Raw genomic sequence first — 26,152 nt, 5'->3', positions numbered from 1 at the left:
ATAGTTTCCGGTACTTTTCAGAAAAGTTTGTATTAATAATTTGACCTCTTCCAGGTATTCTAGCTTAGGCAATTTTACATTTATATTTTTTCCATAAAAATTAATCCTATACTACGTATGGTGCAAGTCACTAAACTACAATAATTGTTGTTGCCTGAAAAAATCAAAGTCTTCAACTGCCTGGAAGAATTAAAAAATTACTTCCAGGCAGTTGAAGGTTGAATTTTCATTGGTAAGAATAAAACCAAAAATGGGCTTCAACTGCCTGGAAGTAAGGAGAAATTACCTCAAAGCCCAGGCACCGAATTTTAATCTCTTAATTTTGTCGCTTTCCAAGCTCTATTTCATGATTTACGGTACTTTTCAGGAAAGTTTGTATGTAATAATTTTTTCATTTATAATTTTTCCCATGAAAATTAATCCTATACTTGGTATGGTACAAGTCACTAAACTACAATGATTGTAGTAGTTTTTTCAGGCTGTTTTTACATATATTCAGGCATTTAAAGTAATTTGGACCACTTGGAACCAATGCTGAAAAACTACAAAATTCTGGAAAACCTCCTCACTCCTTTCCCCCCTTTTAAGCATATCCCCATTTTCTTAAAGCTTTCCAGGGAGGCATTTTTTTCTAAGTATTGGTTAGAAAAGGAATACCAAAATGGCTTCCGATGCTTTATAGAAAATTACTCAAAAAGTGTGCTTAAGAAACGACGTGACCCTTCTACCTTCTCTCTCATTCTTACTCTCTTTTGCCGATGTTGAGCCTAATTGACCGGAAAATATATATTATCCATATACATGAAACAACCTCCTAATAGATAAATGGGGAAAGTTCAATATGCATGACTGATAGGTGTACGTTCGAGTCGTATATCAAAATGCCAAAAAACTACACGGTTACATGCGGGAACGGGTTCAGCGTAACGACGTGTCGCGTCAATTATTTCTCTTGTGCACCCGATCGTGTCGTTTTTTTATTTATTTGATGAAAAATCCACGTTTTATTGTGTAGTAGTAACAGTGGCACCGAGCCTCAATTTTCACAATTTTTTTTTAAATATATTTCGGGCATTGGAGGTCATTTTAGTGCAGGAATATAATGTCAATTCTTATTTTTTCGGAATTTTTTGGGTCATTTGTTGTCACTTTTTAATTTTATTCCAGGAATTTGACGTCATTTTCCACTTTATTCCAGACCCTTAAGGTAATTTTTTAAATTTATTCAAAGCATTTATAATTTTATTCCAAGCATTTAAAGACATTTTCAAGTTTCTTTCATGCATTTGATGCGTTATTTAATTTAAATCAGGCATTTAACGCCATTTTCAAGTTTCTTCCAATGATTTGACGTCTTTTTCAAATCTGTCCCAGGTACTTAAAGTTATTTTTAATTTTATTTTAAGCATTTGAAGCCACTTTTGAAGTGTCTTCCAACATTTTCAACTTTATTTCAGACATTAATTAAGCCATTTTTAAGTGTTTGCCAGGTTTTCCCAATAAATATCAATTTATTTTTTAATTCCAGGCATTTGAACTCGTCATTTAAAGAAGTTGTTCATTCAAGGTATTTAAAGCCATTTTTAACTATCTTTCAGAAATTTGAAATTATTCTCATTTTTATTCCAGGCGTTTGTTGCTATTTTCAACTTTATTTGAAGTAATGTTCAAGTCTCTTCTTCTAAGTATTTGAAGCCCGTTTCAAGTTTCTTCGAGGCATTTGAAGTCATTCTTAATTTTATTTATGGCATTTGACGTCATTTTTACTTCTATTCTAGGCATTTTAAGCCATTTTCAAATATGTTTCAGGCATTTGAAGCAATTTTTGATTTTATTCCAGGCATTCAAATTAATTTTTATTACAGGCATTTCAAACAATTTTCAAGTTTCTTTCAGGCATTTGAAGCCTTTTTAATTTTATTTCAGTAATTTGACGTAATTTTCAACTTTATTCTAGACATTGAAAGCCATTTTAAAGTTTCTTCCAAAGATTTTATTTTAGGCATTTAAAGCCAGTTTCAAGGTCTACTAGGTTTTAAATGTAATAAAATATGAATTTTATTACAGGCATTTGACGTCATTTTCCACTTTATTTTAGGCACTTAAAGTCATTTTTTTATTTTATTCCAGGCATTTAAAACAATTTTCAAGTTTCTTCCAGGCATTTGAAGTCTTTTTAATGTTATTCCAGTAATTTGACGTAATTTTCAACTTTATTCTAGACATTTGAAGTCATATTTTTTCTGGATTACCGGGACATTCACAATATGCCCATAACTCAAAAAATGCTTGAAATATTCATTTGAAATTTTGTACACGTATTCCTCAACGAAATTTATTGAACACCTATTTCAGGATTTTCTCAAAAATCTGACAATTTTTGAGAAAAAAATTATTTTTGAGGATGATAATTTTTTTTTTAATTAAAAAATTCACAATGTACCCATAACTCAAAAAATACTTGAAATATTTATTTGAAATTTTGTACATGAATTCTTCCATTAAATTCATTGAACACCTATTTCAGGATTTTTTTAAAAATTTGACAATTTTTGAGAAAAAAATAATTTTTGAGGATGATCATTTTTTTTTTATTTAAAAAATTCACAATATGCCCATAACTCAAAAAATACTTGAAATATTCATTTGAAATTTTGTACACGTATTCCTCAATGAAATTCATTGAACACCTATTTCAGGATTTTCTCAAAAATTTGACAATTTTTGAGAAAAAAATTATTTTTGAGGATGATTATGTTTTTTTAATTAAAAAATTCACAATATGCCCATAACTCAAAAAATACTTGAAATATTCATTTGAAATTTTGTACACGTATTCCTCAACGAAATTCATTGAACACCTATTTCAGGATTTTCTCAAAAATTTGACAATTTTTGAGAAAAAAATTATTTTTGAGGATGATCATTTTTTTTTTATTAAAAAATTCACAATGTACCCATTACTCAAAAAATACTTGAAATATTCATTTGAAATTTTGTACACGCATTCCTCAATTAAATTCATTGAAAACCTATTGCAGGATTTTTGAAAAAAATTGACAATTTTTGAGAAAAAAATTATTTTTGAGGATGATAATTTTTTTTTAATTAAAAAATTTACAATGTACCCATAACTCAAAAAATACTTGAAATATTCATTTGAAATTTTGTACACGTATTCCTCAATGAAATTCATCGAACACCTATTTCAGGATTTTTTAAAAAATTTGACAATTTTTGAGAAAAAAATTATTTTTGAGGATGATCATTTTTTTTTAATTAAAAAATTCACAATGTACCCATTACTCAAAAAATACTTGAAATATTCATTTGAAATTTTGTACACGTATTCCTCAATGAAATTCATTGAACACCTATTTCAGGATTTTCTCAAAAATTTGAAAATTTTTAAGAAAAAAATTATTTTTGAGGATGATCATTTTTTTTTAATTAAAAAATTCACAATGTACCCATAACTCAAAAAATACTTGAAATATTCATTTGAAATTTTGTACACGTATTCCTCAATTAAATTCATTAAACACCTATTTCAGGATTTTTAAAAAAATTTGACAATTTTTGAGAACAAAATTATTTTTGAGGATGATCAATTATTTTTAATTAAAAAATTCACAATATGCCCATAACTCAAAAAATACTTGAAATATTCATTTGAAATTTTGTACACGTATTCCTCAATGAAATTCATTGAATACCTATTTCAGGCTTTTCTCAAAAATTTGACAATTTTTGAGAAAAAAATAATTTTTGAGAATAATCATTTTTTTTTTAATTAAAAAATTCACAATATGCCCATAACTCAAAAAATACTTGAAATATTCATTTGAAATTTTGTACACGTATTCCTCAACGAAATTCATTGAACACCTATTTCAGGATTTTTGAAAAAATTTGACAGTTTTTGAGAAAAAAATTATTTTTGAGGATGATCATTTTTTTTTAATTAAAAAATTCACAATATGCCCATAACTCAAAAAATACTTGAAATATTCATTTGAAATTTTGTACACGTATTCCTCAACGAAATTCATTGAACACATATTTCAGGATTTTTGAAAAAAATTTGACAATTTTTGAGAAAAAAATTATTTTTGAGGATGATTATGTTTTTTTAATTAAAAAATTCACAATATGCCTATAACTCAAAAAATACTTGAAATATTCATTTGAAATTTTGTACACGTATTCCTCAAAGAAATTCATTGAACACCTATTTCAGGATTTTTGAAAAAAATTTGACAATTTTTAAGAAAAAAATTATTTTTGAGGATGATAATTTTTTTTTTATTAAAAAATTCACAATGTACCCATAACTCAAAAGATACTTGAAATATTGATTTGAAATTTTGTACACGTATTCCTCAATGAAATTCATTGAACACCTATTTCAGGATTTTCTCAAAAATTTGACAATTTTTAAGAAAAAAATTATTTTTGAGGATGATCATTTATTTTTAATTAAAAAATTCACAATATGCCTATAACTCAAAAAATACTTGAAATATTCATTTGAAATTTTGTACATGTATTCCTCAATGAAATTCATTGAACACCTATTTCAGGATTTCTGAAAAAATTTGACAATTTTTGAGAAAAAAATTATTTTTGAGGATGATCATTTTTTTTTAATTAAAAAATTCACAATATGCCCATAACTCAAAAAATACTTGAAATATTTATTTGAAATTTTGTACACGTATTCCTCAATTAAATTCATTGAACACCTATTTCAGAATTTTTGAAAAAATTTGACAATTTTTGAGAAAAAAATTATTTTTGAGGATGATCATTTTTTTTTAATTAAAAAATTCACAATATGCCCATAACTCAAAAAATACTTGAAATATTCATTTGAAATTTTGTACACGTATTCCTCAATAAAATTCATTGAACACCTATTTCAGGATTTCTGAAAAAATTTGACAATTTTTGAGAAAAAAATTATTTTTGAGGATGATCATTTATTTTTAATTAAAAAATTCACAATATGCCCATAACTCAAAAAATACTTGAAATATTCATTTGAAATTTTGTACACGTATTCCTCAATGAAATTCATTGAACACCTATTTCAGGATTTTCTCAAAAATTTGACAATTTTTGAGAAAAAAATTATTTTTGAGGATGATCATTTTTATTTAATTAAAAAATTCACAATATGCCCATAACTCAAAAAATACTTGAAATATTCATTTGAAATTTTGTACACGTATTCCTCAATAAAATTCATTGAACACCTATTTCAGGATTTTTAAAAAAATTTGACAATTTTTGAGAAAAAAAATTATTTTTGAGGATAATCATTTATTTTTAATTAAAAAATTCACAATATGCCCATAACTCAAAAAATACTTGAAATATTCATTTGAAATTGAAATTGAAGTGCGGGTGAAAGTGACTTATACAAAGTTGTACAAAAAATTGTACAATCAGCAACAGCGGCTGTTAAATTCGACAGGGCCGCACTGATTATAACATCATCGACAAAACGGCCATTGTTTCCGCTTAAATGTCAAATTCTTCCCATAAGCGCGCGCGGGCTGTAATTAAAAGAGAAACCCGAATGACGATGACGGGTTAATTTTACAGTACATAATCAAGTTTTTTTTTCTTTGAAATTTTTACACTAGGAATGTCTACAGTCATCGCTTTATGTAACGGATTAGAAATCTGCACAATGACTCTGATGATGAAATTTCATTTAACGCTTGAGATTAAACAGAACAGGGTTTCGTCTCTTGAGAACCATCATCATCAGGCTCTCACAATCTGGAGCAGAACAACGTTCATTCCATCTTAATTAAAATAAAAGGTGCGTGGGCGTTTTACGAGGGGTGGGGTGCGTTAATACTAAATCATCCGTGTGATTTATTTATCGAGGGTTGGCCCCCAGTAAATTGATAGGCATCTAATGTCGAAGGGAGTTCCTAGACGTACACAATAATATATTATTTAAATCTTCGCGGTTAAATTTATTATTGTTTCCAGTGCGCTCTCCTTCCTACACACACACCTTTCTCCATTTTAATATATTTATAACTGCGCCGTCGTAATAAAATTAATTATTTATGATCCCGTTTACTCATACCGGACAAGCGGGCCTAATTTACGACCTAAGATATTTTAAATATTTGCTCCTTTTTTTTTCGTTTTAATGTGTTTAAGTGAACATTTTAACAATTTCATACTTGACTGGGCCCCCTTGTGTCTTACGTAAAATGTTACGGGATTTTTTTGTTGTTACTACTAATAACCCATGGCGGTAATTGACTTTTCTGTGGACCAGTTACGCTCAGATTCTAGAGGAAATTTAACGGTGGGTTTTCAACCCTTAATTGCCTGGAAGAATTCTTTTGCTTTTCCAGATTAAAATACCTGGAAGAAACAATATTTTTCACACTATCGAGGATTTACAAGGTCGACAAAAACCGATCGATACAAATGCAACACAAACACGACCGTCGTCGTTCGGCGATTTATGCAAAACAGCGAGTAAATATTGATTTGAAATTAGATAAATTAGCTGTTAATAGAGCATACAAATAGACCCATTTACGGTACAAAGCATTAATAACCGCCACGCACGCCTTATTACTACTATATTATATATTCGAAAGGAACTGAAGTGATAAAAGAAGTGTACATAAATACCGCATGTCAAATCGAATAACTTACGTAAATAACTGAATTTATGGATTCATTCTTTATATCGTTCGTTGCGTTGTTGAATTCCTCTCGTTAAATTAAATTCGCAACGTTTTATGATTTACGGCTTCGTGTGCCCCGGCCGATTGGAATAATGGGGAAATGGCTGCAATGAAGGTTTTCTGTATAAATTATTAATTCAGGGTTGCCGTAAAGAAGTGGATATTTGGTATAGGCACGATCCTAGTTCTTAGTGGCATCTTTTAGATACCACTAGCACCATAAAAAATCGACACTTTTCAGCTCTTACAAATTAAATGGTTAAATGGAGAAAAAATTGCGCAATTTGGAGCTTAATAAAATGACGTTTGAAGCATTTTAAAATTCCGGATACTTCCGGAGTTATCCGAAAAAAACCGAAATTTGTCAAAATTAATTTTACCTTCTACCGACAGTTTTTCATTGCCACTTTTTATACTCTATAACATGACGCAAAAAAAAAAATTAATCCGACGTTTCGTTTTTTTTTTTCGATCATCATCAACTTTATTTTTTCTTATGGGCGCCATATTAAATTTTCTCATTTTTAAAAAGTATTTTTAATTGCCCTTAAAATGAGTTGTCGCACTTGCATGTCCGTACTTCCCATAAGAACTCCATGAGTGCAAGAGAGAAAGATATAAAAATACTCTGAATTTGATATAGTTTTTCTTAAACCAATTCAATGAAAATGTATCCTTTCCTAACCTAATATTTTGATTTTTTTTAATGACAAAATGACATTAAACTTAATAAAATGAAAGGATACATTTTCATTGAATTGGTTTTAGCTTTAGTTTATATAAAATCAATTTATTTGGAAATCCCATTGATATATCTTTCTCTCTTGCCCTCATGGAGTTCTTATGGGAAGTACTAGAAGAAGTAATCGGACACGCAAGTGCGATACCTCATTTTAAAGGTAATTAAAAAATACTTTTTAAAAATAAGAAAATCCAATATGGCGCCCATAAGAAAAAATAAAGTTGATGATGATCGAAAAAAAAAACGAAACGTCGGATTTATTTTTTTTTTGCGTCATGTTATAGGGTATAAAAAGTGGCAATGAAAAACTATTTTTTATTTTCCGATATCTCTTTAAATAAAGTCGGTATAAGGTAAAAACGATGTTGACAAATTTCGTTTTTTTTTTTTGGATATCTCCGTAAGTATCCGGAATTTTCAAATGTTTTAAACGTCATTTTATTAAGCTCCAATTTGCGCAACTTTGCCTCCATTTAACCGACCCCGTAACTCTTACGGTTTCCGAGATCCCAATGGTCACCCTCGAATTTGGGACACCCTGTACATATTCATCCATTGCTACCATAATTAAAAATCTTGAAAATAAAAAATTTATAACAGGCTTCTGTTTTTTTGACACCCTCAGTAAACCAGTTTTCTCCACAATTTTTATATACTAAAAACTGAACTAAATACTACAGTCTCCCTCTATTCATTTACTAAACGTTTTCAAATATATTTCAAGTATTTGAAGCGATTTTTATTCCAGGCATTGAATTCATTTTTGTTCAATTTTCAAGTTTTTCTTCTAAAGATTGTTAATTTTATTTCAATAATTTGACGTCATTTTCAAATATCTCTTACGTACTTAAAGTCATTTTTAATTTATTTTATTTTAAGAATCTAAAGCCATGTTCAGTGTCAAGTGTCTACCAGGTTTTTTGCAAAAAAATTTTAATTTTATTCCAGGCATTTAAAGCCATTTTCAAGTGTTCTTCATCATTTTCAACTTTATTTCAGGCATTTTAGCCAATTTCAAGTGTCTGCCAGGTTTTTGCAAAAAATATTAATTTTATTCCAGGCATTTGAAGTAATTATTTAAAGAAGTCGTTCATTCAACGTATTTAAAGCCATCTTTCAGTAATTTAAAGTCATTTTAATGGAGACTCTTTTTAAATACAGGTTACACATTTCGTATTGCTACCATAGTTAAAAATCTCGAAAATAAATAATTTATAACAGCTTAAAATAACAGGTTTCTGACACCCTCATTGTTTTACCATAAACAAACCAGTTTTTTCCATAGTTTTTACTACAGTCTTCCTCCACTTATTTATTAAACGTCATTCGGTTTTTATAATTCCCGGCACGTTTCGGACACGGCGGTGTCCATCATCAAGGGAACAAAAGTTTAACATTGGTATCAATTATATACACACACCAGAGTTCGAGTCCGGTTAAAAAACCCTTTATTTATTATAACTATTTTTTTATTATTTATTTATATTTTATTGTCGTTATTATCTATTGTACATCCATAAATTTCGAATAATTAATTTTATAAGGCATTTTCATGATATTCCAGGCATTTTAAATAATTTTTAGTTTTTAGTTGATTCAAAGCTTTATTCCACGCAGATGGAGTCATTCTTTGAAAATTCCAGACGTGTGAATTTTGAATAAAATGAAAAGTAAAAATTAATTCAAATGCCTGGAATATTTTAAAAAATTCCTCTAAAAGCATGGAACAAAATAAAAATAATAAAAAATAGTTTGCGAGATATTTGAGAAAAACATTTGGTCCTTCAAGCCGGATTTTGCACTTTCAGGCTCTATATCTTGAGAACTATTAAAGATAAATATAGAGTGTTTGGGTTCATTTTAATCAGCATGGAATTGTCCATCCAATCAACAAAAAAAAACAAATATTTTTTTAATCTTAAATATCTGGACCTAATTTTGAGTGTCTAAAAAATTATTTTCATGTCAACAGATCAATGCGGCTTTTTCTCCCAATTACATTGATACCAAACACTCTATAGCTATCTCTTATAGTTAAGGAGATATTTTCAAAAAAACGTTTGGTCCTTCGAGCCGGATTTTGCACTTAAATCCTCATATCTCAGGAACTAATGAAGATAAATATAAAGTGTTTGGGTTCATTTTATTCAGCATAAGATTCTTTATTTAATAAGTTATAAATTTTGAACAATTTAAAAAAAAAATAAAATTTTGAAGTGACTGGAAAATATATTTTATTTAAATAGATTAATAGAGCTTTCGTTCCCGATTCCATTAATACCAAACACTCTATAGGTATCTCTAGTAGTTTGCGAGATATTTGAGAAAAACATTTGGTCCTTCGAGCCATACGTATGATGACTGTAACACAATCACTCGAATCTGTACAATGATTTTCCAGCGCTGGAAAACTTCTGTCTGAATAAAATCACCTGACTCTCAAAAATTTAGGAACCTAACGCCATTTAGACAAGATGTAAAGGTATTTTACCTCGAATGGTAACATTTGATTTTTCGGGTTTCGTCCCGGTTTTTTTTTCATTTCTAACCACTATGCGCCTGTTAACATAGTAAAATGCCTTCAAGTGTCTGGAGTAATATGAAAAAGGAAATCCGGAACTTGTCCAGAAAATTGATGAAGAGAATCGAAATGATAACAGTGAGCCAATAATATGTTATTACCCATGGTAGTGGTTAATTAAGAAGGTCGGACTATTATAGCGAAAGAAGAAGTACAAAGTGATCTCGGCCGGTCACGATACTCGAACAACGGTTGAGTGAGTAAAGAAGAAAATTATATGCCTATTAGAGGAGATAATCTATTTTTCGATGCCGTAAATTGTGCCTTACTTATACTCGCGTGTTTCGTTGTTCCGACCAGGATATACGAACGTACTTAAGAGATGTGGTTTAACGTTGCACGCCATAGAATTTAGTTAAGCGTGAATCGTGAACTGGATGATAATAGATAAGTCATTTCACATCGATTCTTGTTGTTGTTTGCCCTTTTTTTAACTAAAAAATTGCCATTTTTAACAGGTCCTATGGAAATGCATGAAGGATCTGACATTCGCATCATTTACAGACGACTAGCTCTGCAAGTCACAATATTTTAGCCATTTCTTTGACCATATGGGTTGACAAATATACTAATAGTTTTAATTTAAAAACTGAATTTTTAATCTTAGATAATAAAAAATTGTTTAGAACCAAAAGAACTGATTTTTTTTTTATTTTAAAGTTAACCTTAAGTTAACCTTACTTAGCTTAACCCTTATGTGACTGGGGAAAAAACACCTTCTAAGGACGGCGTGGGTACTCGAGTACCTACTATGTATTTTATATAGGGCCGTGGCTTTTTCTGTGAATTTCTACCCTTACTATAAACATGCACATCTGTGTGAGTTTTTCCCTACCTCTGGCGCCTCGGCCTCTGTTTATATTTTTGCACAAGATCAGTTCATATTCGTCAGTAACGCGTTGTACCTACTTGAGTAGAGTTTGAATTACGTTAAATCTAAAGTATTTTTTATACGTTAAAATGTTGGATAGTGAGGCCGGTCCTAGTCGAAGCGATAGTGCAAGGGGAAGATGGCGGAAGACAAGGTAAAACAAATATATTTATTATTTTTACATAATAGGTAAAATGTCAAAGTTAATACAGAGTACAAAAAAAGGTAAATTAAATAATAATAGGAATATTATAATAGGTTGACCTATTCGGAATTAGAAGAAGCCTTAGAACACCTAAGTGATGAAGAAGAAGAGCCATTTATTGCTTCTGATGAAGAGGAGTATATTCCACAACTGTCAGATGGAGAGGGCGAGGATTCTGATGTTGAAAACGATCCTGTTGTAGAGCTAGAAGATTCGGAGTCTGATGATGATGATGACGTTCATCCAGATTTAGCTTCACAATTCCATTGGACTAGTAAAGATGGCACTCAAATGCCAAAAACCAAAAAACTACCGCCAACTTCGTTTTAAATGCGTATCCAGTAATTTTATTATCTATTAAACATACGCAATCAGAACATTTTCAAAGTCGCTTTTCTCGTAAATGGTACGCTCTATCGAATTGAACTAAGACTACCTTTTTTACGTATAAGACTCTAAAATTTTATAATTTTCAAACATAATCACAATAACCTAAAGAGTAAAAGAAAATGTGATGTTTTACCCTTACCAACCCCCGTATGTGACGAACCTGATTAAAATTTAAAAAATTTGAATTTAGAATCTTATTCACAACGAAATGTTTATGCAGTACACCAATTTTCATAATTTAATTCTAAAGGGTTTTAAAGTTATAGAGAAAAAATTGTCTTCAAGGGGTTCTATTCAAAGGGGCGTAGCTCCCTTAGGAAGCAATTTCGGACCCATATTAATATGAACTTTTTGCCTTATTTTCATACAAGGATTACGTCCCTGAAAGGATGCCGCTTACTTTTGAATCACCCTGTATAATAAAATATATGAATTTAACTCATAAAAATTTTATTAGTATTATAAACATAGTATAGGTACCAGGGTAACCATCCAGTCAACCATGGGTGAAAATTTTTTACACCCAAATTTTAACAATAACTTAAAAAAACCAAATTAAGAAATGTCACAAAAGTACAAGCTTCATCGAAGGTGAGTTAAAAAAAAATTCATATCTGAAAACTGAAAAGGTACCCGGGTACCTTTCCAGTCACATAAGGGTTAATAAACCTAAATGTTCACTTATTTGCGGTAAAAAATAGCACAACTACTGCAATTTTTGTAGCGATACGCCTTGCTTTCGAGAAATAAAATACGGTTTTTTCACATTTTACTCGAAAACGTTAAGGTTATGTAAGAACAGGATAGATGCAAAAATTAGATTTTTTTTTTACCTTTAATTAAGAAAGCATTGTTTTTAAGGCAGTTATTTTCTGCAAAAAAATTGTTTTTTATTAATTCTACCCTTGCCCCCCCGCCCACCCCACACATCTTTCCAGTAAGAAATTATGTACAAAAATCATTGTTTTCCAAGATAATACGCATGAATGAACGCTGAGTTTGCCGTTAATATCTAAACTAATAACACAATTTGTTTATTTAATTTTCATATAATTTTATATATAAATTCTTAGTGTAGAAACAGCGTTATTCTATTGGATAATATCACAGATTTAACTAGCTACGCTCGTAGCTACGAAACACGTAAATACGTAGCTCGAACGCTACGAGCGTAGCTAGTTAAATCTGTGATAATATGAATGAAAAACAGTGATTTTTTAAAAGAATTTCAATCAAATATTTTAGGTGTAGTAATCGAGTTTAAAAACTAGATAAGTAAATCCCGTGTCAATTTTTTTAAATGCCAAAATGTTCTCCCTTTTGTAAATAGAATCGTATATGCAATACGTATATTCTACAGGTAAATAAGATATCTTGACCATATACGCTTGATAAATGTACAAAAACCAAAAATTTCCTAAAAAAACCGTTGAATAAACTTATATTTAACGATGATAATAATATGATGTTTTTGTCGTATTGATCTATATTCAAACAAGACCTGGTTGATTCTTTTTTTACATACTAATTTTCATTTTGTTTACAGGAAATATTCCAGAGAGCGCAGGAAACACAAGCGGATCGAAGATTTCCGGTGAGTACCGCTGATGAAAATCGATCTTTTTTCTTTAAACAAAAATTTCACCCTTTTCATAGTTCATTAAAAAAAAGAAGAAAATACTAATGAACGAATGCCCTTAATAATAATTCAACGATAAACATTTTAAATTCCGCTCATTAGTAAACATTGTTTAAACTGAATGGAACAACTTAACGAGCCAATTACGAGCGGGTTTCTGGTGTGTCTGAGTGTGTGTGTTACGTGCCACACCATCAAATTAAATTGTCCCCATTATGCGAATATTTATGCAAATTGACTCAAAATATGAGTTAAAATTTTATTAAAGTGTTTAAGATGTCTTCAGATGCATGCAAAAATGACCTAATCTGCCTGGAATTAAATAAAAATGGCCTCATAGGTCTTCAAAAAAATGACCGCTCCCTCTTTGTTTATCTTGGAAAATTTACTATAAAATAAAAAGAGAAAAGAGAAGAATTTCACCATTAGTGCCAAATAGGAGGGGGCAATCTACTGGCGTCTAAAGAGGTGTCAAACTGGTCCAGGCATGGGCCTATCACACACGTTAAAATACGAGTTTTTAGTATTTTTATGATTATTATCAAAAATTGTGTAAATATCTATATTTTAAAATTACTTTCTGTGTAACAGCTTTATATTTTAGTACTTTTTCTATTGTCATACTTCAGCAGTTCATATGTGAACTTGAAACCTCCCCGGACTTTTGTCACTACTCAAAAATGACGTCCAATACTCATAAAATTATTTTAACCTTAACATACTACGAAATGACCGATCAAACGCGACTTTTCGATAACAGTAAAAGAAAAATCAATGAGGCAACAATTCTGATTGGTGCATTTAACCGTTACCTTGCGGTAAAAAGGGACAAAAACGGCCGAAATGTACAGGAGCGTGACGAGGAAAATAACCCAAAAAATGACGACGAATTCTCACGAACTTAACGCGTCCATGATAGGTTCATAATTCGTAATAAGAAATATAAGGGTAAAACTTATAGGGGTTCGTAGAAGTTCAATAATTATTTCTCTTATATTTTCTACCTTACAAAAATGGGCATCAAAAATGCCATATCTCAGCTATTAGAAGAGCTACGACCTTGCGGATGGTCTCGTTGGTTTCAGAATGACGAAATTAAGACAAAACCGTTGGAATTTTCCCGATAGCTCCCATAGAAGCCGAGATATCGACCTTGAAAGTTTGGAATTTTTCATTTTTCGGGTATACCTCCCCGTATCGATTTTTTCACCAAAAATTGATTTTTTTCGAAATCAAACTAAGTATACCAGCGTCTTATTTGGGTCACCTAGATTACGAAAACACCGGGTTATAACAGGATCCGAGCAGAACTAAGGGAATGAGAGCACTTTGAAAATCCTGAAAAAGTCGTTTTCGACGTCTGTTTTTGAGGCCAAAAATGGGCATCAAAAATGCCATATCTCAGCTGCTATAAGAGCTACGACCTTGTGGATGGTCTCGTTGGATTCAGAACGACGAAACTAAGACAAAACCGTTGGAATTTTCCCGATAGCTCCCATAGAAGCCGAGATATCGACCTTCAAAGTTTGGAATTTTTCATTTTTCGGGTATACCCCCCCGTATCGAATTTTTTCACCAGAAATTGATTTTTTTCGAAATCAAACTAAGTATACCAGCGTCTTATTTGGGTCACCTAGATTACAAAAACGCCGGGTTATAACAGGATCCGAGCAGAACTAAGGGAATGAGAGCACTTTGAAAATCCTGAAAAAGTCGTTTTCGACGTCTGTTTTTGAGGCCAAAAATGGGCATCAAAAATGCCATATCTCAGCTGCTATAAGAGCTACGACCTTGTGGATGGTCTCGTTGGATTCAGAACGACGAAACTAAGACAAAACCGTTGGAATTTTCCCGATAGCTCCCATAGAAGCCGAGATATCGACCTTCAAAGTTTGGAATTTTTCATTTTTCGGGTATACCCCCCCGTATCGAATTTTTCCCCAAAAATTGATTTTTTTCGAAATAAAAAAAAAAGGCACTTTAAATATAATTTTTTCGGAATTTTTCACTACATTTCGTTATTCCAGATATTCATTTAGGCAGTAATTTATCTCCTAATTCTCATTTTTTTCAGGCACTTGAAGTCATTTTTAGGCTCTTCTAGGCACTTAAAGTCCGTTGTCTAGGCCATTGTAGGGCACTACGTTATTTTTTCCAGATATTTAAGTGTTTTTCATTCAAAGATTTTTAGTTTCTTCCAGGCAGTCTCTCAGCCACTTTAAATCGGCCTTTCAAATTATTGATATTTACTTTAACACATTTTAATTTCAACATACTTTTCAGGCATTTATAGGCTGTGTTTAATATATTCCAAGTAATTTTATTGTCTTCCAGCCACTTTCAGTAATATTTGTAAGTAAGGCCATCTTATTTACTTTATTCTAGGCATTCAAAGTAATTTATTATAATTTCATCGGATTTCTTTTAGGCAGCTCAAGCCATTTCCAGTGTTTTTCCAGGCAGTATTTTTTCAGTCATTTGAGATAATTTTTAGACTATTCCAGGCAGTCGAGGATATTTTAATTTTCTTCCAAAAATTTTAAGTCCGTTTTCAGGGCATTTCTAGTTTCTTTCAGGCATATAAAGTAATTTTTTCCAATTTTTTGAGGTAGTTAAAATTATTATTAATTTTTATCAGACACTCCTAAGTCATTTTTTTATTTTAACAGTACTTTTAAATTATTTCTGTCATGCGCTTTAAGTTATTCTTACACGCATTTAAAACCATTTTATAAAATTTTTTTTAGGAAATTTTTAGTTTTTTCCAGGCATTTAAATGTCATCACATTGTTCAGGCATTTTTATGATATTTAAGGCAGTTGAAGTAAGGCATTTCCAGTTCCTTCCAGACACTTTACGTCACATTTTAAAACATTAGGAGCATTTTTTTATTCCCTGTTCAAAGGACCAAATGTACAATTATTTTTAATTAAATTACATTTCGGTTATTAGATAATCGCCCTCGGCCAAGATCAAAAACCGGCTCAATGGACCAAATGTCTATACTGTTTCTTGCAACGTAAATTTTACGTTTGAGGTATAAAATCTCCGGCTCGAAGGACCGAATGCGTAAATATTGCTAAACCACCTGGACGTGATGATGTTCAATATTAAATAAACAATCGACCCACAACACCGTACGGCAGATTGTGTTATAATGAGGGGGCCAATTTAATCTTGATTAAGGTCAGTCCGGGATAAAAGCAAAAAATCCCAATCGATTCCTATGTTGTATGTGTTTATATGGAAACAAAGAGCGATTGCCCACGCGTTTTAAAAGAGAGAAAATGAGTGTTGCACGAAGAGGCAATTAGTTTTTCTTTTTTTTTTGAGACCTACGCAAAACGCTATAAAAACATTAATAAATTATATACAGAGGGGGGCACAAGGAAGAGTCAAATTTTTTAAACCAATCAGATAAAGCGCCAATGCTAATTAAGCGTTTTAATTGGTCCAATTAGAGGTGGGGGTTCCTCTGTGAGGGAGAGTTAAGGTATTGTGCTGTCACGCAATTAAAATTATTTATTATGCGCCTTCAAGAGTACTGAAGAACACTTTTATTTATAGAGGTAAGAAGATTTTGAATTATGGATTTTTTTGCTCTTTCTTATTGTTTTATTGATAATTCCAATGCATTTGGTAGAAAACTGATCGTGCCAATTAAAAAAAATAGGAAGAACTTAATCCAAATTAAAAACGATGATCGTCGATTTTTTCTCTCTTTCTCTCTCGTGATTTTATCCATCAGTTCCTGATTCACTTAAGGAACGAAACCGATATTAATTGCCAGTTTGGCCTCGAGTGAGCTCGGTCCTGTCGAACGTTCGTGACACACTTTAAATAAACAAAATCAAAAACAACCAAAAAGCCACCCATACTCACGCATATTATTGTCTTTTGTCGGCTTCATGCGACATTTTATTCTCTAGGGCTATGTCACATGATGAATTCTTCTCTCGTTGTTTATTCATATTAATTAATGTATTATACAGAGCCCCTGTGTTATTTTGTCGTCATGCGGATCCGACATATTTCTTTAATTAAGAGTCTAAAAATGGTGCAATCACTCAACAAATAATTGGAATATTCTTGTTCTCTATGCATGTTGTTTGAAGTGGTGCAGGAAGAGTTTTGAGACTATTGGCGATTTTATGGTAATGGTACATGTCCAATGGCAGTGTTATTATTAAGCTAACTGAAATGACGTAAGTCGTGAGGTTGAGTAGATGGGTTATTGAAAATTTATTCGCATATTCCCTGGACAATTTGAATGGATACGTGTTTCAGCGTTTTTCAAAATGTGCGCAGGATTTTGAGAAAAATTAATTTTTGTATTTGCCTATAACTCAAAAAGTTGACTAGATACAATTTTGAAAATTTCTTCATGTATTCTATGGATTTAATTGGGTACTTTCTTCAGCGTTTCTAAAATATGGACAGGACATAGAAATTTATAGAAATATAAAAAAAATAATCAACTTTTGGAATTTTTTTCTGAAAAAACTAATAGTTTTCAAACATTTACTTTAACGTTTTTAGATTATATGGAATCTTCTGAATCGTTTGGTACCATTGAAAAAATTGTACCTCTTATAGGTTCTGAGCTATGACCCTTCAAAGTTGCGAACTTTCAGACTTTTATAGGCCGAAAATGGGCAAATTTAACATTTTTTCTTGGAAAAACTAATAATCTTCAAACGTTTTCTTCAACGTTTTTAGATTATATGGAATCTTCTCAATCGTTTGGTACCATTGAAAAAGTCGTTCCTCTTATAGGTTTTGAGCTATGGCCCTTCAAAGTTGCGATCTTTTAGAGTTTTATAGGCCGAAAATGGGCAAATTTGACATTTTTTCTTAGAAAAACTAATAATCTTCAAACGATTTTTTCAACGTTTTTAGATTATATCGAATCTTCTGAATCGTTTGGTATCATTAAAAAAGTCGTACCTCTTAAAGGTTTTGAGCTATGACCCTTCAAAGTTGCGATCTTTTAGACTTTTATAGGCCCAAAATGGTCAAATTTGAAATTTTTTCTTGGAAAAACTAATAATCTTCCAACGTTTTCTTCAACGTTTTTAGATTATGTGGAATCTTCTGAATCGTTTGGTACCATTAAAAAAGTCGTACCTCGTATAGGTTTTGAGCTAGGGCCCTTCAAAGTTGCGATCTTTTAGAGTTTTATAGACCGAAAATGGGCAAATTTGACATTTTTTCTTGGAAGAACTAATAATCTTCAAATATTTTCTTTAACGTTTTTAGATTATATGGGATCTTCTGAATCGTTTGGTACCATTGAAAAAATTGTACCTCTTATAGGTTCTGAGCTATGACCCTTTAAAGTTGCGATCTTTCAGACTTTTATAGGCCCAAAATGGTCAAATTTGAAATTTTTTCTTGAAAAAACTAATAATCTTCAAACGTTTTCTTCAACGTTTTTAGATTATGTGGGATCTTCTCAATCGTTTGGTACCATTGAAAAAATTGTACCTCTTATAGGTTTTGAGCTATGGCCCTTCAAAGTTGCGATCTTTTAGACTTTTTTATAGGCCGAAAATGGACAAATTTGACATTTTTTCTTGGAAAAATTAATAATTTTCAAACATTTACTTCAACGTTTTTAGATTATGTGGGATCTTCTGAATCGTTTGGTACCATTAAAAAAGTCGTACCTTGTATAGGTTTTGAGTTATGACCCTTCAAAGTTCTGATTTTTCAGACTTTAATAAACCGAAATGGTCAAATTTAAAATTTTTTGCTGGCAAAACTAATACATTTCAAACGTTTTCCTTAATGTTTTTCTAATATTTGAAACCTTCTGAATCGTGTGGTACTACTGGAAAAATCGTACATCCAATAGGTTTTGAGCTATGGCCATTTTCAAATTTTCGGTCTCTTACACTTTTATAGGTCAAACCTTCATAGAGTTAAAAAATCAAATTATTTGAACTAGAGGTCCCTAAAGGTCAATAGCTTCAAAAGTTCTACTCTAATCACCTCAAACCTTTAATAAAATTTGTAGACAAATGTTTTTTTAATAATCTACAGTTAATTGCATACATCTAAGCCTAGTAGACCTAAAGAATTTAAATTTTTATTCTCTTGAGCTAAAAAATCAAATTATTTGGAGTAGAGGATATTAAAAGTCAATAGTTTTTACACTTTTTTGCATAAATTAACCATTATATAATGCTTCACAAAAATAACAATCCCAAAGAAAAAAAACGTAATTATCTCTTGCTTTTAATCAATATGTTATCTTAACCAGATCCAAATAGACAATTTAATAGACAACAATGTTTACCCTATGCCACCACACAGAAAACTGTTGTTTCAATAGGCCAGTAAAAATAAAACCCTATTCAATACCTTAGGAATGTACAAATTAATATATAATACAATCTCAATTAACTAAAAATGTACAAATGTCCTAAAAAAATGTGAAATTGTACTCAAGTGTGTTAAAAATTAAATGAGAATGCTTGGAACAAATAAAAAATCTCCTCAAATTCCTAGATGTTTTTCCTAACATGCAGTACAACCTCTTAAAAAGTAGTTGGTAAAAAATTACTTAAATTGCCTTGAAAAAATTAAAAATTTCCTCAAGTGTCTAAATAGTTTACTGCAACTACTTATTAATGAACTAAAAATGCACTCAATTGTCTAGAAAAAAATTACTTGGGAATGCCTGGAATAGATAAATAATTTATTCATATGCCTGGAAAATAATGAAAGATATACTCAAAAGTGACTAAAATGCCTGGAAAAATTTATACATATCCTCAAACGCCTGAAAAATTACCTGACATGCCTAGAAAAAAAAACTGAAAATCCAGTCAAGTGAAAAATTGATTTTAAATGCTCTGAAGAAATTGTTCTGAAATCTCGAGAAATAAAATTAAAAATGCATTAAAATATCTTGAAGTAAAATTTAAGTTAAAACTAAGAAAAATTTAAAAAGTCACTTAAAATGCCTGTAAAAAAATACACTTAACCGTTAGAAAGTATAACTGAAACTGTTTTAAAAAAAAAAACATGAAAAACTTCTTCAAATGCCTCAAAGAAAGCAAAAAAGTCCTCAAACACCTGAAAAATTTGTAAAAAAAAATGAATTTTTTCTTGGCCTATTTACCATTTGGGTGCTCAATGAAAAAGACAGTTAAATTCCTGTGCAAATTACTTCATTAAACTTCCAGGGAGTTTTAAACATTTTTCCATCAATCATCATCAATGTGATGTACGTTGTTTCCTAAGGAAAATTTCTCCAAGAAATTTCGAATTTGCACGGTGATAAAAATTAAAAATTGCCTGAAGAAAAAACTGAAAATACAATCAACGATCTAGAAAAACGACTTGAATTGCCTGCAAAAAAATTAAAAATGCATTCAACTGGCTGAAAAAATTACTTAGGAGTGCCTGGTATAGATAAATAATTTCCTCAAATGTTTGGGAAATAATGAAAAATTTACCCAAATTTAACTACCTGAGGTAATGAACGCGGGAGCCGCGTTGGCGGCATTGGACGTGGATATGTTACAAAAATTGAGATTTCGTTGGGCGCCAAAAAGTTGAAGGGGTCAGGAAATGTTTTTTTTTATTCACAAATAGGGTCCTTTGAAAGGAATTTAAAAATCATTTGTGACGTCACATTAGAAAAGGAGGGTCATATTACAATATATAGGTCAAATGCGGTGAACCGAGAGATTATTAACCGAAAGAAAATGTTGGCAAAAATCCGGGACAATTAGTCAAAAAGTCAAGAAGCGACGGTGCCGTAAATAAATGTTTGAAGGTGCACGTAAAGAATTCACACTCGGAGTGTAATAAATCCCGTTTTAATATGGCGGCCGGGTAAGGAGGAGGAAGAGGAGGAGGAGACAAATTGCCCCGCGGTTAATTTCGCTTTATTTATACGGGGCGCGTTGTGACGCACGCGGGTGAGTGCGAAAATCTTTATGGGCTCTCATAAAAATCGTGAAAATAGAATCGGATCGATCGCACTTAAAATTATACCCTATTTTTAGCCCGTAAGTGTGGATTTTAATTTTTTCTTTCAATCAATTGGAGATTGAATAAGTCATTTTCATTAAAAAAGTTCTACTTACATAGGATTTGATCCCATACAGTTATCGAGTAAGGGAGTGAAGACATTAAAAAAAAAAGGAACAATTTAATTTCTCCCAGGCAGTAGTTTTGGTTCCTTTGCACAAGAGAAAACTGAAAATAAATCGTCACCCGGTTTTTTCCTAGCCCCTCCACTATTTTCGAATCAAACATCAATTTTTTTTTAAATTTCATTTCCTGGCACCTTCGCCCTTTCATCGATTTTCTTGTCTGGTTTTTTTACAGTATCATTTTTGAAAAAAAAAATCAAAATTCCTTAATCGGAATCGGTGGCACAAAAAATCTGATTTCATCTTTTACAAAGTTTAAATACTGCACGTACTTATTTCGGAAAATGCTGAAATAGGTGTCCAGTCAAATTGGCCAGGGATTATGTAGACAAATTTTTAAAATTGTATCCAATCTACTTTTTGAGTTATAGACAGTTTGTGAAATTTTGAAAAAAAAATTCCAAAAATTTGTTTCCCTTAGAACCATGCCTATATATTGGAAAACGCTGAAACACGTATCCAATCAAATTGTTCAAGGCATAAGTGGAAAAATTTTCAAAACTGTACCTGGTCTATTTTTTGAGTTATGAATAGCTTGTGAAATTATAAAAAAAAACCTTTAGGAACCTTTAGTCCAAATAATTTGATTTGTTAATCCTATGAAGGTTTGACCTATAAAAGTGTAAAAGACCGGATATTTGAAAATGGCCATAGCTCAAAACCTGTTGGATGTACGATTTTTCCAGTAGTACCACACAATTCAGAAGGTTTCAAATATTAGAAAAACGTTAAGGAAAACGTTTGAAATTTATTAGTTTTGCCAACAAAAAATTTTAAATTTGACCATTTCGGTTTTATTAAAGTCTGAAAAATCAGAACTTTGAAGGGTCATAACTCAGAAACTATAAGAGGTACGACTTTTTTAATGGTACCAAACGATTCAGAAGATTGCATATAATCTAAGAACGTTGAAGAAAACGTTTGAAGATTATTAGTTTTTCCAAGAAAAAATTTCAAATTTGCCCATTTTCGGCCTATAAAAGTCTAAAAGATCGCAACTTTGAAGGGTCATAGCTCAAAACCTATAAGAGGTACGACTTTTTTAATGGTACCAAACGATTCAGAAGATTCCATATAATCTAAAAACGTTGAAGAAAACGTTTGAAAATTATTAGTTTTTCCAAGAAAAAATGTCAAATTTGCCCATTTTCGGCCTATAAAAGTCTGAAAGATCGCAACTTTAAAGGGTCATATCTCAAAACCTATAAGAGGTACGACTTTTTCAATGGTACCAAACGATTCAGAAGATCCCACATAATCTAAAAACGTTGAAGAAAACGTTTGAAGAATATTAGTTTTTCCAAGAAAAAATGTCAAATTTGCCCATTTTCGGCCTATAAAAGTCTAAAAGATCGCAACTTTGAAGGGTCATAGCTCAAAACCTATAAGAGGTACGACTTTTTTAATGGTACCAAACGATTCAAAAGATTCTATATAATCTAAAAACGTTGAAAAAATCGTTTGAAGATTATTAGTTTTTCTAAGAAAAAATTTCAAATTTGCCCATTTTCGGCCTATAAAACTCTAAAAGATCGCAACTTTGAAGGATCATAGCTCAGAACCTATAAGAGGTACAATTTTTTCAATGGTACCAAACGATTCAGAAGATCCCACATAATCTAAAAACGTTGAAGAAAACGTTTGAAGATTATTAGTTTTTCCAAGAAAAAATTTCAAATTTGACCATTTTGGGCCTATAAAAGTCTGAAAGATCGCAACTTTAAAGGGTCATAGCTCAGAACCTATAAGAGGTACAATTTTTTCAATGGTACCAAACGATTCGGAAGATTCCATATAATCTAAAAACGTTAAAGAAAACGTTTGAAAATTATTAGTTTCTCCAAGAAAAAATGTCAAATTTACCCATTTTCGGCCTATAAAAGTCTAAAAGATCGCAACTTTGAAGGGTCATAGCTCAAAACCTATACGAGGTACAACTTTTTCAATGGTACCAAACGATTCAGAAGATCCCATATAATCTAAAAACGTTGAAGAAAACGTTTGAAAATTGTTAATTTTTCTACAAAAAAATTTCAAATTTGCCCATTTTCGGCCTATAAAAGTCTGAAAGATCCCAACTTTCAAGGGTCATATCTCAAAACCTATAAGAGGTACGACTTTTTTAATGGTACCAAACGATTCAAAAGATTCTATATAATCTAAAAACGTTGAAAAAATCGTTTGAAGATTATTAGTTTTTCTAAGAAAAAATTTCAAATTTGCCCATTTTCGGCCTATAAAAGTCTAAAAGATCGCAACTTTGAAGGGTCATAGCTCAAAACCTATAAGAGGTACGACTTTTTTAATGGTACCAAACGATTCAAAAGATTCTATATAATCTAAAAACGTTGAAAAAATCGTTTGAAGATTATTAGTTTTTCTAAGAAAAAATTTCAAATTTGCCCATTTTCGGCCTATAAAACTCTAAAAGATCGCAACTTTGAAGGATCATAGCTCAGAACCTATAAGAGGTACAATTTTTTCAATGGTACCAAACGATTCAGAAGATCCCACATAATCTAAAAACGTTGAAGAAAACGTTTGAAGATTATTAGTTTTTCCAAGAAAAAATTTCAAATTTGACCATTTTGGGCCTATAAAAGTCTGAAAGATCGCAACTTTAAAGGGTCATAGCTCAGAACCTATAAGAGGTACAATTTTTTCAATGGTACCAAACGATTCGGAAGATTCCATATAATCTAAAAACGTTAAAGAAAACGTTTGAAAATTATTAGTTTCTCCAAGAAAAAATGTCAAATTTACCCATTTTCGGCCTATAAAAGTCTAAAAGATCGCAACTTTGAAGGGTCATAGCTCAAAACCTATACGAGGTACAACTTTTTCAATGGTACCAAACGATTCAGAAGATCCCATATAATCTAAAAACGTTGAAGAAAACGTTTGAAAATTGTTAATTTTTCTACAAAAAAATTTCAAATTTGCCCATTTTCGGCCTATAAAAGTCTGAAAGATCCCAACTTTCAAGGGTCATATCTCAAAACCTATAAGAGGTACGACTTTTTTAATGGTACCAAACGATTCAGAAGATTCCATAGAATCTAAAAACGTTAAAGAAAACGTTTGAAAACTATTAGTTTTTCCAGGAAAAAATTTCAAAGCTGATAATTTTTTTAAAATATTTCTATAAATGTTTTGAATTTTTATATATTTTTGTAATTATTTCAATTAATAATTTCATTATTAGGTATAAATAAACTGGAAATTATCAAATTACAAACGTAAGCCCCGCGTTGACTTTTTAATTTTTTTTATGTTCCTATTTGTCGTTATATCAAAATAAATTAGCAAAACTTTAAATAATTTAATTTTATTAAATCTGACATGAAAAAATTTGTTTGGCACTTGTTGGCACCTAGAGTATGCTAGACTCATCTACCGGTAGCGAAAGTGTTAAAGCCACTAATCTCCTGACACCTTCACCATTTTTTTTCTTGACTTAAGGGCTTTCAAATTGATTGTTAAAATTATTACATATAAAAAAATTTATTAAATATTCCCCAGGCTGTTTCAAAAATTATTTACTTAAACTTTCAAGCAGTTCAAGTCAAGGGATTTTATTAATTTTTCCATAAATCCGTTGGCATATTTCCAGGGAATTGGATCTTGGGTCCCAAGGAAGTTCCCTCTCGAATGTTCGAATTTGCACGTTAAGGGAAAGTAAAAATTACCTCAAAAATATGAAACCAATAAAAACCAGAGACCGCTGGAAGAACATCAAAATTGAGGCTATTTTTCACCTGAAGTTTGAATACTTCAAGAAGCTGCTTGAATAAAACCTGACTTGAAATGCTTGGAAGAAATAAAAAATGTCCTCAAATCCCTGAAAAAAAAATGAGTCGAATTGTCTGAAAAACATGAAAAATTTCGTTAAATGCTTAGAGGAAAGCGAATACATATGACTCTAAAAGAGCGGGAATTAAAGTACCGAAAATGCCCTCAACCGTCTGAAAAAAATTACTTAAAGTATCTGGAAAAGATGACAAACTTTCCTTAATTTCTGGAGGAAACCAAGAATGGCCTCAAATGCCTCAAAAGTAATAAAAAAAATTGCAAAAGTGAAAAATGCCTGGAATATGCATACATTTCGAAAAATCTAAAACACGTGTCCAATTAAATAGTCAAAAGAATATTTGTACGAATATTCAAAACTGTATCTGGTCAAGTTTTTGCACTAAACTGCCTGAAAAAATGCCTGGAAAAATTAAAAAAAAGAAAGAAAACCTATTTTCTCGTGTTGTTATGTCCTTATACGAGGACGTAGCCATTAAAACCCATTACTGCGCGTATCGTCTTCGTCCTTCACCGTGGCATACCATTTCCAAGATAATAATTTATAATTTATAATCCCCTTATGCTCGGACAGAACTATTTACTGGGCCTCTTGGTGCATGAAGGTCGCTTCCCCCTTTTTCAGTTTATTCTAATCAGATCGACATTCCCGCAGTGGAAATTTATAATTTGCCGAGATTTTTCATGCCAGATTAAAAACCTTTTTACATTCTTTCTACGAGTAGTAAGTAGATGAGCTTACCCGTATTAACGAAAAAAAAACATGAATTAATTGACTGTATCGAATGCCTTGCTTAGGTCTGAAAAAATCTCAAAAATTCGATCAGTATTATCATAATAATCTATAAGCAATGTTAGCAAGAATTTATGATAAAGAGTAATGAAACAAACTCCAAGTCACAGGTTTCAAATTAAATTCAGAGGATTACACGTGTTTCGCTTATACTAGGCATTATCAAATCCACTTGTGTATTCACTAATAAAAAGAACGAAAAAAGAAGCAGAGAACAACACT

General features: G+C 31.0%; 1 protein-coding gene across 15 annotated transcripts in view; it reads left to right on the top strand.

Moving 5' to 3' along the window:
• The window catches only part of LOC126746168 (rho GTPase-activating protein 21), a 176,908-nt gene that overhangs the window by 84,702 nt on the left and 66,054 nt on the right, over positions 1-26,152 (top strand). For all 15 annotated transcript variants that reach the window (XR_007663802.1, XM_050454313.1, XM_050454304.1 and 12 more), the window contains one exon: positions 13,064-13,111. Coding sequence is in view for 14 of the 15 variants with exons in the window: in XM_050454313.1 (XP_050310270.1) it covers positions 13,064-13,111 (48 nt within the window). In the remaining variant the exon portion in view is untranslated. The remainder of the gene's footprint in view (positions 1-13,063; positions 13,112-26,152) is intronic.

This window comes from Anthonomus grandis, chromosome 17 (assembly GCF_022605725.1).
Source record: "Anthonomus grandis grandis chromosome 17, icAntGran1.3, whole genome shotgun sequence".
Taxonomy (NCBI): Eukaryota; Metazoa; Arthropoda; class Insecta; order Coleoptera; family Curculionidae; genus Anthonomus; species Anthonomus grandis.
Note: the sequence above shows the minus strand (reverse complement) of the source record. Positions and strands in the feature narration are given on the sequence as shown.